This window comes from Saccostrea cucullata, unplaced genomic scaffold (genome assembly GCF_032062105.1).
Source record: "Saccostrea cucullata isolate Sc308-1 unplaced genomic scaffold, CSIRO_AGI_Scuc_v1 ctg1870, whole genome shotgun sequence".
NCBI classification, from domain to species: Eukaryota; Metazoa; Mollusca; class Bivalvia; order Ostreida; family Ostreidae; genus Saccostrea; species Saccostrea cuccullata.
In genome coordinates this window covers 16,753-35,855 of record NW_026937553.1, presented here as the reverse complement: position 1 = coordinate 35,855, position 19,103 = coordinate 16,753, and the positions used below count along the sequence as shown (strand labels likewise).

At 31.4% G+C, this 19,103-nt stretch overlaps 3 protein-coding genes across 3 annotated transcripts; 1 reads left to right on the top strand and 2 right to left on the bottom strand.

The window, feature by feature from the left end:
- Positions 1–365: 365 nt before the first annotated feature.
- LOC134248386 (uncharacterized) lies at positions 366–8,754 on the top strand (the record flags this gene model as incomplete). Its single annotated transcript, XM_062730793.1, has 8 exons — positions 366–732; positions 3,242–3,283; positions 3,443–4,510; positions 5,400–5,543; positions 7,157–7,483; positions 7,712–7,792; positions 7,902–8,004; positions 8,254–8,754. Coding segments are annotated over 8 exons (2,409 nt in total), but the record flags the coding sequence as incomplete, so codon positions are not given.
- An 889-nt stretch (positions 8,755–9,643) lies between these two features.
- Positions 9,644–14,009, bottom strand: LOC134248385 (transient receptor potential cation channel subfamily M member 2-like). Its single transcript, XM_062730792.1, has 16 exons — positions 13,867–14,009; positions 13,649–13,714; positions 13,298–13,376; positions 13,012–13,109; positions 12,813–12,913; positions 12,386–12,611; positions 12,078–12,151; positions 11,895–11,970; positions 11,606–11,734; positions 11,271–11,513; positions 11,017–11,096; positions 10,845–10,921; positions 10,635–10,734; positions 10,264–10,541; positions 10,087–10,180; positions 9,644–9,677 (listed from the first exon to the last, which is right to left on the bottom strand). Exons 1-16 carry the CDS (start codon positions 13,987–13,989, stop codon positions 9,644–9,646), a joined length of 1,878 nt encoding a protein of 625 aa, XP_062586776.1. The 5' UTR covers positions 13,990–14,009.
- Positions 14,010–14,313: 304 nt separating this feature from the next.
- On the bottom strand, positions 14,314–15,052 carry LOC134248384 (uncharacterized). Its single transcript, XM_062730790.1, has 3 exons — positions 15,007–15,052; positions 14,762–14,883; positions 14,314–14,553 (listed from the first exon to the last, which is right to left on the bottom strand). The coding sequence occupies exons 1-3, from the start codon at positions 15,041–15,043 to the stop codon at positions 14,314–14,316; spliced, it is 399 nt and encodes a 132-aa protein (XP_062586774.1). The 5' UTR covers positions 15,044–15,052.
- Between the last annotated feature and the right edge of the window lie 4,051 nt (positions 15,053–19,103).

The following is a 19,103-nucleotide window of genomic DNA, read 5'->3' as shown; positions in this document are numbered from 1 at the left end:
TGTAATAATTATCATTATGGACTATTTTTGGAAAATTTCTACAGTTCTCTCTACTCCAGTTTTGTATTGTTTTAGTGGGCGTTTGTGCTTGACTACTGTTCATGTCTCCATATTTTATATATAATAACACTCGTTATTGTTCTTTCCAACATCGAAGAAATTTACTGCTTTGAAACAGTTTTCTCAAGATCTTTGCAATTCTCAAGCCTCCTCCTTTTGTTTTAATATCTTCTGAAGCGCTCTACTATGCTGCTTGTTAATGAGATATGGTACAAATAATGTTATTGTCTTTTGATTTTTTAAATTAGATATTTAAAGCATTGAGAACGTCATTTAAGACGCTTTTTTAAAGTTTATAATTTACGAATTTATTTACAGTTGCAGAAGTAGGTGATAGATGCACCTCTACCCAGATCTGCCGTCCCGTCAGTACCCGTTGTGATCACGAGCTAGGTACATGCGCCTGCCAGAACGGATACTTAGCCTCCAATTCAAACAGCAGTGTGACCTACTGCAAACAAAAACCTTTACTCTCTACTTCCACCAGCTTCTCTTTACTGAACGAATTTTGTGACGACAAACAACTGAAATGCTCCCCTGAAAACCATTTGGAGTGCGATAATGGTAAACGTGTTTGCGTCTGCACAAAAGGGTACAAAAAGGCTTCTATGGAAATTATCAACGCCTATCCGTTTAATGTTGTCCAATGCGTTCCCGCAAATTTTTCAATTGGTAAGTAAAATGTTAAATTAATATAAGAATCATCAATATTTATGCTTATTTTAAAACATATTCCTTTCGAAAAATATAAAAAGAACATTAAAACATATTTAAAGAAAGTCCTAAAATGGAGATTTGAAATGAGATTACCAATTTATTTTAGTTTTCTCTTACTCAAAGTAAGTAAAACAAAAACCTACACTTTATGCAACTATTCTCTACGATAAATGAAAAACTAGCCTTTTTTGATATCATCAAATGCTGGTTCTTTAATAAAAATGATAGTAAGAAATTTCTTATCTTGTCAGCAAGATTACTTGTTAAAAATTTTAAAATGATAAAAACAGTCATAATCAGTCTTCAGGGATCAAGTAACTTTTGGAATTCCGATGGGCACTGATTGTGCTCATCTATTTGTCGACCTGATTTTATATTCTTATTTAAAAAACGTCTACATGAGAAAAAATATTCTTCAATATACTAGAAGTGAAAGTCAATTCGGATATGACCTTAAAAACGTAGGTCTTCTAGGCGTTGGCACGATAAAGAACCCTCAATGCTCAAAAAAAAATTTGACACTGGTGACCTTATGAGTGAAAAATTCTCAAGAGGGACGTTAAACAATATACAATCAATCAAAATAAAAATTTTTCGACGATGTATTATGAATTAACAATATTAATAGTTCCTTTGATATGCCGACTCGCTATATCCCAGTGTACTTGAAATAAAAGACAGCTTTATGCTAAATTTGTTCATTTCTGTGTATTTTACAGATTATAAACGATAAGGGTCAACTAACAAATAAATTTTATAATAAACAAAATGAGTTAAGTTTTTTAATTGTCAGCCATCCTTATTTGCTGTAATGCCCCGATCTCAACTAAATACAGAGCATCCTTTGAGAACGGTCAGTTTCAAAGCCGAAGCATGCTACTTATACATAAGCTGATGTTACAGGAATTTCAGCAACCTCGTTTAAATCAGCATTTTGTAAATTCAATGGTCGTTTAATGACCCTGAAAGCAAATTTGTAATATACTGGTTGATATGTCCCACACATTTGTTGGGTCTTTGTTTTTATACTACATTGAACTATACTACTACGAAATGTACTGTCTACCTGTTCAATACAATATACCGTACATGTATACGGCTCACGGCTGACGTGGTCAGTCAACAGGGGATGTTTACTCCTCCTAAGCACCCGATTCCATCTCTAGAATTCTGGGGTCAGTGTTTATGCCCTAGCTAATAACAGATTTTTATGATTTTACATTGATTTTTTTAGAGTGATCTTTTTCTCTTTTTGCATCATTGATTTGTTATTTATGGCCAAAGAAACTTTTACATTTATCATTAATTTTTTTTATTAGTTTGCCAAGTGTCTTTTTCTCATAAAATATTTAAATTTGAAACATATGTTTCAGACGGTCTTATTTCGAGTTCAAAGAACTATATGAAATCACTGTAGGAATGAAAAGGTATACTGTTCGTTGATAAAGCTCTGTCTAAATGTCGAATCGAAGGTTAGAGCAAGGTCGTTCTTTATTTTCCATCTACAAGTTTCCGAATAAATTCTGCGGTATATGAATCCAATAAAAGATTGCCAATAACGTTAAAATGGCAATTCCACCAAATTGTTGGAAAACTTGATCTCTAAAACTGCAAAGTTACCGGTATTGTCAAACAGAAACTAGGACGTCTTCTTATAATAATTTCAGAGTACTTATTTAACAGATATTTGTTTTAACAATATATATAATGTAAATTTGTAAAGTTTGCTAAAATAGAATAAAATTTTTAGTGATGCAAATACATGTATATGACAAAATGAAACTTTCACAAGCAAACGGCCTTGCGTAGTCTTTGAGTCCAATTTGGAAAGGAAGTTTCAAGTAAAACGTATAAGAATTTAAAAGAAGAGATAAACAACTTTCTCCAGATAGTCATAAAAAAGATTTGATATTTTCATGACTTGAAAGCTTAACAATATATGGAAAGAAGATTATAAAATCTGTTTTAGAGACCTTGACTAGAAGTATCAAGTTATTTCCGCAATCGTCTGAGCCGTTTAGGACGTTCACAAGACAAATCGTCCAAATCGACGTGAAATAACGGATTTAGAAGCTTTACAAAGTCCTGTTGATCCCTCTATTGCAATACACACACCATCAATGGCTTTGGGAGTTAAGATCTCTGGCGCTAACTAACAAATTAACTTCTACTGGTAGAATTACGACAAAGAAAATCAGGAAACCTCAGGGATTTTTTTAAAATTTCATTATATAATTTATACACTGGTGATTAAATTCAGTGTGAAAATATATATGTTAACATGGACTTTTTTTTGCCAGATAATACGTACATGTATATTACTTTATTTCTGTTAAATCGCTGACCTATCGCTATCAATATATAAGCATAGCAGTATAACAATATAGCAAAATATAATAGTAACTTGCTAAAACGTACATTTTCCCGAGTATCATATACTGTATGTGCATATTTCTTTTATCAGGCATCAGAATAAAAGAAGATCAGTGTTTTAGCCCACCACCAGGTAGAAGTCTTGACAATTGGATATTAATTTGGTTTTTTTAAGTAATGCAAGATAAACTGTATTTTTATTTCTCAGAAAATATATATCCTCTTAAGAGCTTGTTGTTTCATTTCATCGATTGATAAAGTTAAAAATAATCAACTTATACATAAATTGTAGTGACACCGAGTTCATCAGCAAAACAAACAATTATCACCATTTCATTGCCGGCCACCGATCAATTTTCATCAAAATTTGTGTCAACATCTGACATTCCATCATTATCAACGGATTTCGGACAAACACTACCATCAACGTCATTAACAAGTTTCTCAAACTTACAACCTACACCAGCAATCACAACATCCGCCTATGAAACACAGGAATACACCGAAATTCCGGAACCTTCATCGACAGCCCAGTTAGAAGAAAGTATTAGTTTCTCTTTCCCTTCCACAATACTTCCGTGGAGTAATGGGATGGAATCGTTTTCGGAAACAAAGTTGGAAACTCAACAAACAGTTTATCACTCCCTCGTTAACTCTGATTATACCACATTAATTTCAGACACGGTGACAAGAAGTGAAAATTATGAACACTCGTCATCAAGTTTTCATTCAAGTTTATCTTTTTACACAACAGCGAACCTGAAGACAACTTATTTATCACCTACAAGCAAGAGTATGCCCCATTCTTCGATGGAACCTAGTTTCCAATATACCTCAGCTCTAATTGAATCATCTAAACTAATGTTTAGTTCTCCGGTAACTTTCAGTTCTTCATTAACGACAACTTTGTTAAAAAGTTCCAAATCACCATTTGTTACGGTATCATCAGAAAATGGTTCAATGGAATCATCATTGTCAGAAAGTAGTTCTGTGAAGCCGTTATCCACATCATCACAATTCATATCAACAACAAAGTTGTCAAGCTCAAAAACGACCACAGGAGTTTTGGAGGAAACAACAATATTCTCTAAACCTTCCATCTCTTCTGAATATGCTTCAACGATTAAGATCTCTACTCCATACACATCATCATCTGAACAGCAAACAATATCTGCATCTTTGACCATAAGCCCAACCCCAACTCAATCCAGTAGTCAACAAATTTCAGATAGTTCAGTTGTGACAACAGTATCATCTCAAACTATAGCTATTACAACAACAGCAGAACCAACTGTAAGAACAACGCAAGCATCTCGAACAACAACAACTGCTGGTTCTACACAGCGTACAATAACCAGCAGTAAGAAATATACATTTTATTTTAAAATAATTGATTAGTACTTAAATTATAGTTTGCTTTCACTGGAAGTAAACATCATATTCTATACATGTATATTACCACACATATATGGCACAGGGACGGTATACAATTATAAGCTCAGATGATTTAAAGACTTAAGTGGGTTTTTCTGATCAAATTGTGTACATTGTGTATCTTTTTTTTTTGTCGTGGTTATAATAAATTTTTGGCATTTTATTTTCTACAGTTCCAATCAACTAGTTTCAACAAAACTTGCCACATAGTATACTTTAGTGAAAGAGAATCAAATTATATAAATTACATAAATATACAATATTCATACCAATGTAGAGCCAGACTCTCTCTTTCAAGGATTCATAATTAAGAATAGTGAAAATTGTATCTTTCAAAAAGTCTTCTCAGTAAAACTTGAATTCTATTTTGAAAGCCTTATAAAGTAATTTTGATTCAACATTGTTCAACGCAAGGTCCTTGGGGTAAGGGTGTGGCCAATCTTAAATAGCTTCATATTGTAAAATATAAAGAAAAAGTATTTCGAAATGTTTTCAAGAATTGTAAAGCCATAATTAGGCATTAAAATATGGAAGCGGGCTTATTCTAACTTTTCAGTTTGGAAATGATTTTGTTTTTCTCTAACCAAAGTCCCTCGGGTGAGCCATGTGGTACATGAACCTCTAGTTAGATGGTTTGTATTACTGAGAAGAACAGACTTGAATGATAAGAGGAATTAAAGATGATATTCTAACCATTATTTCATTTCAAATTAATCAAACAAGAATTAATCAAAATGCTATCAATGAAATGATATATTCAATTCTCTAAAACATGCATACATTATTTAAAATTGTAATACTAAACTTTTTTCCAGTACCCATTGGAAAAGCTTGTGAAAGAAACATCACATGTCCTGCAAATGCTGTTTGCGAGAAACGCTTTGAATGTGGGGGCAGCTTGATGTGTCACTGCACGTATGGCTTTTTACCCAGTGATGACAATAAGCAATGCTTAAAAAGTAAGAAATCATATTTTTAAATGGACATCTCTAGACAATGTTTCAAATTTATAGAATATACATATTTCATTTTACTGATTCTGGATGTACTATGCATCTGTCTGTGGTAACGAAATGGATATATTATGTACAATAATATCAAACAAAGACTTAGACACTCTTTCTCCTCTAATAGACAAACAGTTAAAACACAGCGTCATTTCCTCATTTACCCCCAAGGTTTTCTTGCGAAAGCAGGAATCAATAAGAATTTAGTTGAAAATATATATCAGTTATGTTTTATTTCAGTGAAAAGTTCTAATATTTTATCGTCAAAAGTTTTTGATTTCTAGAAAAAATCCTCCTTTTTCTGTAAAAAATAATGCCGGAAGAAGGTGAGAGATCTTAGTTTTGACAAAACAAGGATGCAGCCTGAAGTAAATGTTATTTCACGGCTTGAGTATCCTGTGGACGACTTTGAACATTGTTTGAATCACAATGTCATTGACTTCAGTTTTATTTACCCTTACATGGATGCTTTGAAGCCGGACGCCTTCCTCTTGGCGTTTCTTTGGCTTCTTCAAGGATAAATGATAGAATAAATAATGCCTTTGTCATCAATTTTTGGCTTAATGATAATGTTTAACACTTAGGTGTCTGTAGGAGTCTCTGATGGTGCAAAGCATTGCATGGGAATATTTATGTATCTGGCCAATACAACGTTGATATGGATAGCAATTTGGACCCCAATAATCTTAATGGCGTTGTTATATTTTCCGGCAAAAACTTAACTACAGTAAAAAGGAACTTGGGAAAAACAGATGTAAACAAATAGTGCAAAACCACTGCAAAAGCCACTGGGATAAGTAAATTTTCCATAGCCTTGAACATTTAATCTCAGGGATTCAACTCTTAATAAATATTCAGTGTTACATAACAACGGTATTATCTTTGTATAGTTAAGTAAATTTTACCCGTTTTATTTTCTAAGCATCTTTATCATTATTTTATTTTATATTTGGAAATATACACTTAAATAAAGAAGATTCTTTTGTGTAATGAAATCAATATTACTTTAGAAATGTATCTTATAAAAATACCCCGAAAACAATACCAATCTGTCGAAGGACATACAAAATATGGACCTCCGAAAATTAGAGAATGGGAGAAAATAATAGATTTAATTGCTAGAAAAATAATTATATTTAACATCGTCTCACTTTCCGCTGTAATAACTTTTTATCTGAATCTTACTTAAAATTTTCAATGTTTTTTTGGTAAGGAATGTACCATGCAGAAATTATAGAGTCACTAAACTACCTATTTCTATCAGATTCGCATAAATATTTGTTGAAAGTTGAACATGACAAGTATCTAAAAAAAAATTCTTTGTAACATAGAGTTTAATAACCATCAGTAAGGTAAATGAAATATTTAAGATACAAGTTTGCGTACTGAATATATGAGGAAAAACTGCAATTTAGCATCAAGAAAAGACACTTGAAAACACAGAGAATTTAGTTTATATCGTGTACTTCGAAAATTTTATGTTCACATATAAAACATATTTTCACTGAATACACTTGCAATATTGATAAGTTATACTATATCTGCCATATAATCCAATTTTATAGTACAGTATCTTGGCGGGAAATGTGCATCAAACAAGCAGTGTGTGGGACCAAACGCAGTTTGTATTGGTGGGATCTGTTCTTGTAAAGATGGATATGTCTCAAGCAGCAATAGAACAAGATGCAGACGAAAAATGTCATGGTTCGTTAGTTTTCCACTTCTTGGAGACCGATGCATGGGGTTCCTTTCCTCGTGCTACAACCATGATGAACAAGAATGTAAAAACAAGAGGTGTTCCTGTAAACCTGGGTATAGAGAACTGGATGACGATGATCTGAAATTACGTCATAAGAATTATCAGCAGTGTGTCAGGAACAACACCGATTTGGGTAAATTTATTTCATCTCTGTGAACTTGTATGGGACAGACAATGTATGCAGATACTTTTTTAGTCGTACCAAACAATTTGCTCTTTGAAATTTTTAAAAGAAAATTATTTTTAATGCAAACCTTCTAATCAGTAACAAGTGTAAAAAAAATAATTACTTCTAATCACCTTTACTATGAATTGATTTAATTTGAATAATTAATATCAGACTGTCAAACGTTTGTTTTAGGGAAAATGAACGGGAACGTAAGATGTACAGATATAACGGCATCAGAATTTTCAGATCCTTACGACTCGGAGGCAAACAGAAGTGAGTGTTTTATTTAGTTTTCTTAAATCTTCTTTTTTGTACCACAAAATATTAAAATGGGTAAAGAAACTTCAATAAGAATATATTTTTTTATTTTTTCTTTAAACAGAAGTTAGAGTGATGCAAGGAGCCATCATTGGTGGAATAATAGCTTTAATTGTATTAATACTTGTAGTGGTAGGAGTGGTTTTCTATATCAGATACAAAAAGAGGTACTTCATTATTAAAATTAAACAGATTTGCACTTTAAAAGTTTACATATGTTTTTTTTTAAATGGTCTTTCAAATACTACGACGTGTTTCAAACTGGAATTTTTCCTTAAACCATGACACCGAACACTCTATGACTAGTGATTTTATAGAAGATTCATTTTCCGTAAAGATAATATTTTTCAGTGTTTTTATGTTATCATATATTGGAAAGGCATTAACTTTCATAACTTTTTTCCCTTTGAAAACAGAACAGGTGACATGAACAACGATTCCGGATCTGAGATATCATTTGAGCGACAATCCAGTGGGCGCTACTCTTTTAGAATCCCGCGTCCCTTCGCAACATACGACAGTACACCGGCTGACAACCTGTCCTTCCATAACCGATCATTCAAAGAAGATGAAACCCATCGTCTACGAGAAGACGAGCTTAAATCATTAAATGGAACTCTTGCTAAATTTTACTTCGATGACATCGATTACAAATCACATGAAGATTTTAGACCACATGAAGATGGAAAGTGAAGCCTTTGTCATAATGTAGCCTTGTATATTTGAGATTACAGTCCATTGGAACTGAATACTATTGTTGGATGAGTGTTTAAGACATATAAATGAAGAATATTTGGAAGAGTGAATTAAAGAATGAGTGACAACTGCGATTTACATTGATGTCTTGAACAATGATTAATTTACAAGAAAGGGAAAAGGGTCGATTCATTTAGGTCTCCAAAATTAAATTGCTTTAATGCAAGATTTATTTTTAAAGTAAATTACTTTTTGAAGTAAATGTCATTTTTAGCAAAAGACCAGATGCGATAGTAATGCGTCGATTTTTCACATTGACAGTTTTGGTCTGATTTCAATATAACTTGGCACACAATGATTATATCGGTTTTTGACATGAACGGTGTTGCCGTTGTTAAAAAATAGGGTGAAATTCTTTCAGCTACTCCTCCTACAGCTTTAGTCTGATTTCAATATAACTTGGCACACAAGGTCTCCAAAATTAAATTGCTTTAATGCAAGATTTATTTTTAAAGAAAATTACTTTTTGAAGTAAATGTCATTTTTTTTGTTTACTCACTGTACGATAAAAGAAATAATTCTTTTAATTTAAATTTCCATTTACCAATATTAAAATCTTTTTGTTGTGTAAAAATGACTTTTGTTTCCATGATACATTTTAGTCTGATTTTAATATAACTTGGCACACAAGTAGTATAAAATTATTTTTGATTTCGAAACGGTGTTGCTGTGGTTACTAAAAATAGAATATATTTCAATATAACTTGGCACACAAGTTCTAAATCATAATTCTGTGTATCAATTTTTGAGATCAGTGTTGCCGTGGTTAGCTTTCAAAATGCTACTCCAAATACAATTTTAGTCTGATTATAATATAAATGTGGCATGCAAGTACTTTTTCAAGGATCATTATTCTATGCTGTTGAAAAATTTCAATTTCCAACTGCTTAAGTACTTTTCTTTTCCTTTGCTATAAGTACAAACCAGTAATTTAAATTTTCATTTACCAATATTAAAATCTTTCTGTTGTGTAAAAATGACTTTTGTTCCATATACATGTTGTATATAATTATAAGAATATATTCCTACCTTCTAAATCTTGAGAGATCATCAGCGCTTCCTCGTCATATCCGACTTTTTCCATCTATGAAACAGTATGTTTTTTTAATAATGAAAATATATTTAATAAAATAAGCAATTTCATAGAATGAGTTATTAAGAGTTGTTGAAGAGTTGTGTATAGATGGTTTTCCATTGAGGTGTTATATCCCATGGCCGCAATATTGTAGGTCAGCATTCCCAGATCCCTTTTGTCTTATCTTTCTGGCATGCATGTTTAAAACTGGTTGCCCTAAGAAGAAAATTCACTACTTTGCCCTAGAATATGGCATGCATGTTTTAAATTGGTTACTCAAAGAGGAAAATTAGCTTCTTAGCCCTAGAAGATGGTGTCCGTGAGCAATGACTCTGAAGCAAAATAGTTGTAGGAATGCCATCTATTAGCATTCCGAAAAAAATATTTCTCAAATGCCGATAGAGAGAGAGAGAGTTACCTGTGGATGTACTTTTTCTTTATCTCTGATAAAATATTGTGAATTCTTTTCTCTGTAAACTGGGGTTTATGCTTCACTGCAGATGACAAATAAACTACCAAAAGAAGAAAAAAAATATCAGAGATAAACTAAATGTAGCTTAACTAGCTTATGCCACAATGTTATAAAGTAACTTACATTTTACAAAAAAATCCGACCCTCGTTTCAGATTTCGGAGTCTGCACTTGCAAAAGATCCTTGTCAAAATTTTAAGAGAATGCTTGTGCCTGGGATCGGAACACGATTGAAATGGGATGGTAAAACACCACATAAGACCGAACAGCAGCATATGTGGCGTAAACAACATAACAAAAGGCGGTGGTAAAATAGGTTTCTCTTCGTAATCATCGATAAGCTCAACAAAGTTGTACAACCAATGCATTTTGCTCTGTGTTATTATCTTTTGGTATCGGTCCCTTAAATTCAAGAAAAGAGTTAAGTGAATTTCTGTCCTGTTTTTCTAGTTATTTTAAATAAATAAATTTGAATTTGTTACTTTCTTAACTTACGTGAACATTGCAATAAGAGTGTTAAAGAGGAGCACAAAGAAAATCAGTGCTGCTGTGCCTCGTAGATAGGGAACGAGTCTGACTGAAATTTTGCTGTCGCCTGCAACATAGGCAAAAATAATAAATTTAAAGACAATGTAGATTACCTGTCCAGTTTTTACTAATATATTTTTTTGACATCCATCATAGATTTTTTTTTATTATTCATACTGGTATCAAAATCGTCAACGTTGTTATCGCCATACATAATCCAGTACTGCTTCCCCATGGCATTGTCAATTATTGTCCTAAAACATTTTAAGTGGTAAACTTTGATTTATAAATGAAACAAGGTGCAGCCTATTCCAAAAGCAGCAATTATGATTTTTCTGAACACAATAACACAACCTCAGAAGGTTTATGTGAATCAGATTCTTTTCTTACAATCTGAACACAAATTATAAATTTTTTCTTTCCAGTGATCTTGAAAAACACAAACAATCAAAAAGTAATTATTATTTAAATGAAGATAAACCTAAATGCTTTCATTTATTAATCGAAAACATAATGCATTGAGTACAAATTCAATAAAAAAGCAAATACGGCGTCTTCAGAATTTGAAATGTGCATGAGCAAGAGATCAGGAAAAAAACTTACCAATGTTTTAACAACCACATAAGTAACACCAAGTCTCCTTGATACCGATGTCAGATCAAGAATCCGCAGGAAAAACAGCAAAAGATTGGCGACTAAAATAACCCGAGCTAAATAACTAACATTGAAATATTTGAGAATCATGCCAATGAAGAAAAGAATCACGTTAGCAAGATCCACTGTATTTCTCCAGTCTATGTAAGCTCGAAACTTTTCTCCTATACCATTCCCTTGGGCTGCAACTATCTGAAAAGATCCAAAAACAAAACAGGATTCAAACAGAAATAGACTGGTAACAGACAATATGTAAAGTTTCAATGACAAATTCCTCAATTTACCTGCCTCCCTTCGTCCAGAGCAAAACAAGCTGACCACACCAACAACATCAGGTCAGTCCAAGAGAAAGGATCAGAGACTCCGGATAAAACAGTCACCGTAAGAGCACACATAAAGGCTGTATATGAAACCTGGGGATGAGGGTACTAGTATGTCATTTAGACATTTTTTGCAATATTTACGAAGTGCAAATATTAATTGGGTAAAATTACAAATCGATTCAAGTTTAAGTACAGCCATGAAATACGTAGGTTTGCTATGAATTGATATATGTAAGTATTTACAACTTACATTGAAATAACAACACTTGATAAAAGCCGTATTGTAGCTGTTCATTATTCGTCGAAGAAATTCCTCTTTGAAAAGTCTGAAATTTAATTTGTCGCCATTAAAAAAACTATAATAAATGTTCTGTATTTATATAACATGTTTTATATTGTCATTTAGGGCCTATTTTCATGAAACAATACTCACGCTAGAAATGGTAAAAGGAGTAAACAAAAGGGAAGAATCAAAAAGAAAAGTACTGCTTGTACTATCTTTACAACCTGAAAAGTAAACATATATCTTATAGTATCTAATTAACTGAATACTGTATTCATATCAATGCATATATAATTGTCGTCTCTTTTCTTACCACTGATTTTTTTTTCTTTTTGTAACAGAGAACTTATACTTTTATCTATAATTCTTATGATATACTTTACTAGATTATGTGTTTCTAAGATTTAAACCTATAAATAAAATTTAAACATGTAGTCATAGAAAAATTCATTAAATACCTTAGGAGACTGAGTGCCGTGAAGCCTGTTTCCATACCAGCGCCTATAGATTATGTCCGTGATTGATCTATGGTGTAAGAAAATTTCTTTTTTCTTGTTGTAGGCATGCAGGAAAATTTCATATGGTTTTTCAAACAGCACATGTTCGACTATGTCTTTCGAATCTGGATATTCTTCATTGATGTAGCACTCATGAAGAATATTTGTCGAATGCTGCACATACTCTCTAGTAAAAATTTTTATAAAGAGTAATCTTGAAAAAAAAAGTAAACGAACGTGTACATATGTTTTTATACCGGGAAGGAAGTGAAAAAACAACCTTTAAATGATATACCTTTGACATTCTTTATTTATTTACTAGTTTTGAGGAATAACAATTTCATTTAAATAATGTAAAGTATTGTTTTGTCCAAATATTTATTACAACCTTGATAAATGTTTGAAAAGTGTTATAGTTTTCTGTCCATATATAATATGTTTCATTCCATCCAAGATGAAGCTGCATAACAAAGCGTCCCAGATAGGCAACTAAAAAGACAAATAAAAGATATATAAACTTCCCTTTTTAAGGATGAAAAGGAAAAAAACAGAGGGAAGGATACTTGCAAAGGAAAGAATCCTTTTACCACATTAGAATACATCCAAATATGAAAAGCTGGTTCTGTTTGTTCTGTCAGTAAATACCACACGAAGAGATCTCTATATGTCATTTTCTCCTCCACAGCTGTAAAGTCGAGGTTAATTTATTCAAAAACTTAAGAGACAATTATACCGTTTTTCAGGGGGAAAATGATACAAGTAAGCCAAAAAAAAAAATAATAATAAAATTATGTTCGCCAAATGTAAAAGTAAGATATGAATAAATGTAGAGCACACTTACACAATTTATAATAGGATCCTTTGCATACTTACTCAATTTATAATAGCATCCTTTAATTTGCAGCTGACTTTTAAGAATTATGTTCACCTGATTTATCATTTGTAAATCCAGCTAGGGAGGAAAAGAGTGATTTTAAAAAAAAATCTCATAACTACTGGTACATTTGTGCATTTTCATTTAGGGTTTTTCGTGCATTGTACACTGTAACGCTTTTTAAATAAGTACTCAAACAAAAGAACAAAATACAATTTGAATTAAGATAAAGATAATAATTCATTCCTTTGAAAAATGTAACAAGATTTTACATTTCTTTTGTTCCTATTAATATTAATTGAACTTTCAAAGAATTTGAGAAAATACATCAACAGAGCAATTACTAGTACCTCAGGGAAACCTTGCATGCTTGATCTTGTATTCAATGAATTCAATATCTGGGCGCCTTTTGGAATCTATGTAAAAATTATTAATTTAAGAAGATGATTCGTAATTCTTAAAATATCGAAAAAAATTCTTTAAATAATTTAAACAATTCAAAAATCATATTTAATTATAATAAAATAAAATTCATCTGCGGAATCGATAATTTATGTTTTATTCTTACATTGCTATACAAGAAGAGTAGCATTTCTTTCGTCATTTTTCTGTCCAGGTGATTTATCAGATCAGGGTGCTTTAAAACGCTCAAAAGCATGCGGTTTCCTGATCGAATTATATTTTTGCACATGTTGTCTGTATGTATCTAAAACAAATATATTTATTTTTTATATTCTTGATATCAAAGTAAATAGTCGATTAAGAAGTAAATTTGTGATTCTGTCTGTATGCAACTGAAACCAACCTTTTCTATTTTCGATTCTTCTGAAAATAAAAGCAAAATGTATGTTACGATAAAAGTTAAAGAAAATTGATCTTCTAGTTTGGAAAGTTTTAGTGAAGACACTCATATTGCTATACTACTATAGTTGTTTTATGTATCTGCTTTCAAGATTATTTTCAAAGTATTTCATTTTATGCATATATAAATGTACCATATTGTTACCCATTCAGTTCATACATCCAGCAAGTCAAACGTACCCCAAAATGCTATCCTGACCACGTTCGATTCAAACTCCTCTATATCGGTTATCCAGAGTCTTTCAATCAGGCTTTTCCTTACTTTGAGTGTCTCAATCATTTTTCGCGCATCCTCAGTATCATCTTGTTCAAAGACATGAACACTTCTCGCTACATAAAAATCGTCTCTAAGAACTTTTATTTGAACTAATATGTCTGCTACACCTCCACTGCCCTATAAGCAAGGTAGAAAGTTGCTCTATTTGAATTCAATCTTTCACTTGTAAACATGTAAAATGTATATTTTAGATATGATGAAATATGAAGTCCATTGACACACTACCAATTTGGTGCAAAGCTCTAGTGATACATACATACCATTACGGTATTATAGGAATCTGGTCATTTATTAAAGATTTAATAAAAGAAATACAAATGGATACCTTAATGATAAGAACTGGTATCGATGATGCAAGAGCACTTATCACTTTTCTTAGTGCATGAAGTTTTCCACCATAGACAATCAATATTCTTGGTAACCTTGTTTCATTGTCATACAAACCACCTACAATGGATGATTCACTGCTTTAAAGCATTTTACTTAATTTTTTTTCCGATTGCTACATGTACATATTGTTGTACTGAGTATTTATGTATTTATACATGTAAATATTGTTGTACTGAGTACCACTTTGTTTTGAAAGAAGGTTTTCGACTTTGCCCATGGCATCGTACTGTTGCTGCTTGAATTTGCTTGGTTGTTGTGATATGAGGAGAAAATGGAGACCACTATCCAGTGTGTTGTTATTGGTACAAAAGTCAATAGGTCCCTAAAGTTTGTTGTAATCAATGAACATGGAGAGAGAAATTATTGATAAACTATGTAAATAATTCATTGTAACTTCCATTTTCATCTTAAAATGGTAGTGATCATGCAAACAAACTAAAAGCCAAAATTATGTAAATAACATAAAAAATCATAATGAATTTTGATAATTAAAAAGATTTTCAGCAGATGTTAATTTGTTCTTAAATAATTATCTTTAATTACTGAAAATGATGAATTATTATTTTATTGGTCATTCTGCAAAACCTACCCATGCTATGTCGTCCCAATTTATAATTCCAATGAACCTTATTTGCGATTTTGCCAACAAAATACGGTCGTCATTAATTCTTTGAACAAGTTTAGCCCACATTGATACATGTTGCAATGAAAACCCATTGGTAATCACCAGAGATTCTGAAGCGGAAAAAATATTTAATTTTTAACCTTTTCCTTTGCTTTTCTGAGTCTACTTTCAAATAATAAATGCTGTAAATGTCCCACCTGTTGATGTTATAACATTTTCTAAAGCAATTTTAAAACATCTAAACAGTGTTGTTTCCAATGGGGCATCACATCCATCGACCAAACTAAGTACGAGTCCACAGCTTGTGTTAAATAGCATCGAGCCAAAGGATAGCACCATTTTGTTTCCTTTCTCTTTACTTTTAAGATATCTCTCTATTTCATGAAAAGTTCCACTGACAAACTGTAATATAGGTAACAAAATAAAAATTTCCTTCCGACTATAGTTTTCTTAAAAGACTAAATGTACATTGTCAACTTACAGGAAGACAGCTTCTTTCTTTGTACAAGTCTCCATATTGACAAAGGTGGTGTTTATTGCCTGAGTATGAAAAAAATACAATTATTCGCAGAAGACAGTTTCTTTATCTAAATTCCAATAGATATGTACTGTAAAATTTTCCAAATTTATAGAGGTGGCATTCATTGCCAAAAACAAAAATATATTTCGGAACTTACTCTCAACCTTTTCTACAGTGAATCCATTGATGACATCTCCTTTGTTTATAATTCCGTAGTCATCAAATTTTCGACATACAACACTTACTTTCATCATTTGAATCGACTTATTAACTGATGTTCCTCCATGTGTTGAATTTTTCTTTAGTTTTTAAAGCTCAAATCATTTGTGGATAAGCATTATAAACTTTCCTTTGGCACTGTGTTGTAATTTTCCGGAAGAAATGTTTCCTTTGAATTAAATCTCCTGAACGCTCTTTAGATAAAAGAACAATGCTTGTAAAATGAGACACTATTTACAAATTAAATTTTCCGTAGAAACCCAAAGGAAGTAAGTGCAATTATTTTATTTAAAAAAGTATCAAAAGAATCTATGTTTTTTTATTTTGTCAAGTCGATTTTACAATAGATAGTCGATATTTATAGTCATAGTCGATAAACAATATATAAAAAAAACTTACGATCCAGGTATCATATGCCAGAAAATGTGATTAGTACCCATATCATTGTTCTTTTCTATAAATGATCAAGGAAACTCGCGTTATGAAATGTTTTGTTAAAATTAAAACATGATAAGAAGAATTATAATATCGGGAAATTTTGTTAGTTCCAAGTTTTTGGTTTATTTTTTAACTACTCAGTAGATAAATTCAGGATTTTAAAAAAGCGTGTTTAGGCCCCCAAAAATTAATCAATAAACCGCTACATCAGTTCAAAAATGGCCGCATAATGATCAATTTTAATTTACATTTTTTGAAAAGGGAAATAACTTAATTTTCTATTTGTTTCAAGTTGAAAAAGAAAATTGAGATATTGGTTTTTTGATGATGCTAAGATAGACGTTTTTATTAGAAAAACAATATATTTCTTCTTTATTTACAAATTTTATGAATTAACTTTTAAATAAATGTTTTTTCAATAACATTATTTAAAGTTGAATGCATATTATAATTAATTTCAGAAAACAAAAATTAAGAATCAGTAGATTTATTTTATCATTTTATTGTACAAATGACTTTAAAAAAGTGCAAAACCTGTTTCAAAAAAAAAAAAAAAAAAAAAAAAAAAAGCCTGCCTGCTGCATTGAATTTTGAATTTTTTGGCCTGAGAAACTATCCATTAATTTTTTTGGGCCTTAAATGTTTCAAATTAAACAATAAAGCTACATGTTCAATATATGTTGATTTATAATGACAATTATGTAATTTAATTTTTTGCTACAAGAACTACTTATTTTCTGTTAGTGTGTTGAATTATTTTTCAGACAAAGTAAAGTGGACCATTTAGATATTGGTTTAATGTTGATGTGCTAAGGTTTACCATTTGTAGCTATGGAATGTGATCATGTTATAGTGGGGGAACATTTTAAAAACAATAAAAAATATCAGGTAAGATTAATTTTTTTTCAATAATGTATATCTTATGGTTGAATCATATCATCTCCTTCGTGAACGGTGTTCTCTTGAACAGAAATTTACACCTTTGATTTTTTATAGTACTTATATGGAAACGCGGGCGATATCCAAAGATATTGGAAGCATGAAGAAAGTTTGATTGAGAAAGAAACCATCCGACAAAGTTTTCTTGACAATATCTATGGTGATAAGGATTCCTTTGCATCTATGCATGGTGTTCTTATTTCAATTCCTGACGATTCCTGTACATATGAAAAAGTGTATAATAAAGATTTAATTTTGAAGTTCAGTGAAAGTGTTCAAAAGATATTTGCTTTTACAGGTACATGTATATAAAATGTTTAATACTTTATTTCTTTTGTCATCTGCTTAACTGAATATATGTACCAAGGCCGCTTTGGCGCTACTCAATCATATTAGATTATCAAAAATTACAAAAAAAGAAAACATTCAAACGTATTTACAAATTATTTTGATAATTTTGAAAGATGCTTTAGTAATTCCAAATGGTCAAAGTGGCATTTTAACCACATTGGTTGGCAAAGCTGTGGGATTTATAAGAGATGCTGAGAAGTTCTCAGAAAAGAGACTCAACGTGGCTACAGTTGGCATTCTTCATGCAGTTGATATTTTCAAACCGGGAAAGGTAAATTTTCATTCCATTTTAATTTTGTTTAAATTTGATTTGAAAGTACTCGGTAATATCTATTCAAACTTGGCAATTCATTTGTGTAGGATCTGGAAATGAAAGAAAATATACTTGATACTGCTAACGGCAGCTTGATAGCAATTCGAGATGGGGCGTCATTAGATATCACAGCCATTCAAATTCTACTTCAGAAAGGTAAGGGTTGAGTCAGGAGGACCCATATGCATGGATTAATTTATTCATATCGTTCTCCATTTTCATTGTAAATATAGTCAGAATGGTTATTTTTAACTATTTATGCCAAATAATCGGTCTTAGAACATACCACTAAAAAGACAATAAGTAGAAGTCACTATCAATAATTTCACTTTATATTTTTGAGAAAAGATTAATTTCTGAACTTCTTTTGCATGTATCATAGACCCTCGTACACCAACGAATGAGACCACTCCCCTTGTTATAGTTGTCTACGGTGGGGGGTTGCAGACCCTGGAGCAAATCAAGCTGGCATACCTTAAAAAGATTCCCTTTGTAATCGTAAAGGTGAGAGTTATTCATGTTATTGTTTGATTAAATGTGGAGATAATGCAACAGTATTCAAATGTTAATCATTAAGATTGAAACAATGAAAGTCGGGAGCATAGCAAACACTGACATATTCTTTAAAGCATCATAGATGGGATCATATGCCATAAGATCAAAAAACGATTTGTTGGAGTGGATGAAGGATCGAAATGTTTTTGTTACTTTTGAAGCATGTAAACACAAGATTTCTTGTTTCATTTTAATTTACTAGTTAATGTAAAAATAATATTCTTTATAGGGAAGTGGAGGCATTGCAGATGTTCTTTTAGTGATACATGAACGACTCAATGGTACAGGAGCAACAATTAAATCAAAGGAAAAAATAT

What these genes read in the sequence shown, in the direction of transcription:
- LOC134248384 (XM_062730790.1), bottom strand. Translation starts at nt 15,043, where the DNA reads ATGGGCAAAGTCGAAAACCTTCTTTCAAAACAAAGTG. An exon ending in CCTTCTTTCAAAACAAAGTG is followed by an intron (nt 14,884 to 15,006) that starts GTACTCAGTACA and finishes CATCCATTGTAG; the next exon opens with GTGGTTTGTATGACAATGAA. An exon ending in TACCAGTTCTTATCATTAAG is followed by an intron (nt 14,554 to 14,761) that starts GTATCCATTTGT and finishes CCTTGCTTATAG; the next exon opens with GGCAGTGGAGGTGTAGCAGA.
- LOC134248385 (XM_062730792.1), bottom strand. Translation starts at nt 13,989, where the DNA reads ATGTGCAAAAATATAATTCGATCAGGAAACCGCATGCTTTTGAGCGTT. An exon ending in TTTGGATGTATTCTAATGTG is followed by an intron (nt 12,914 to 13,011) that starts GTAAAAGGATTC and finishes TTGTCTTTTTAG; the next exon opens with TTGCCTATCTGGGACGCTTT. An exon ending in CTCTGGACGAAGGGAGGCAG is followed by an intron (nt 11,514 to 11,605) that starts GTAAATTGAGGA and finishes GGATCTTTTCAG; the next exon opens with ATAGTTGCAGCCCAAGGGAA.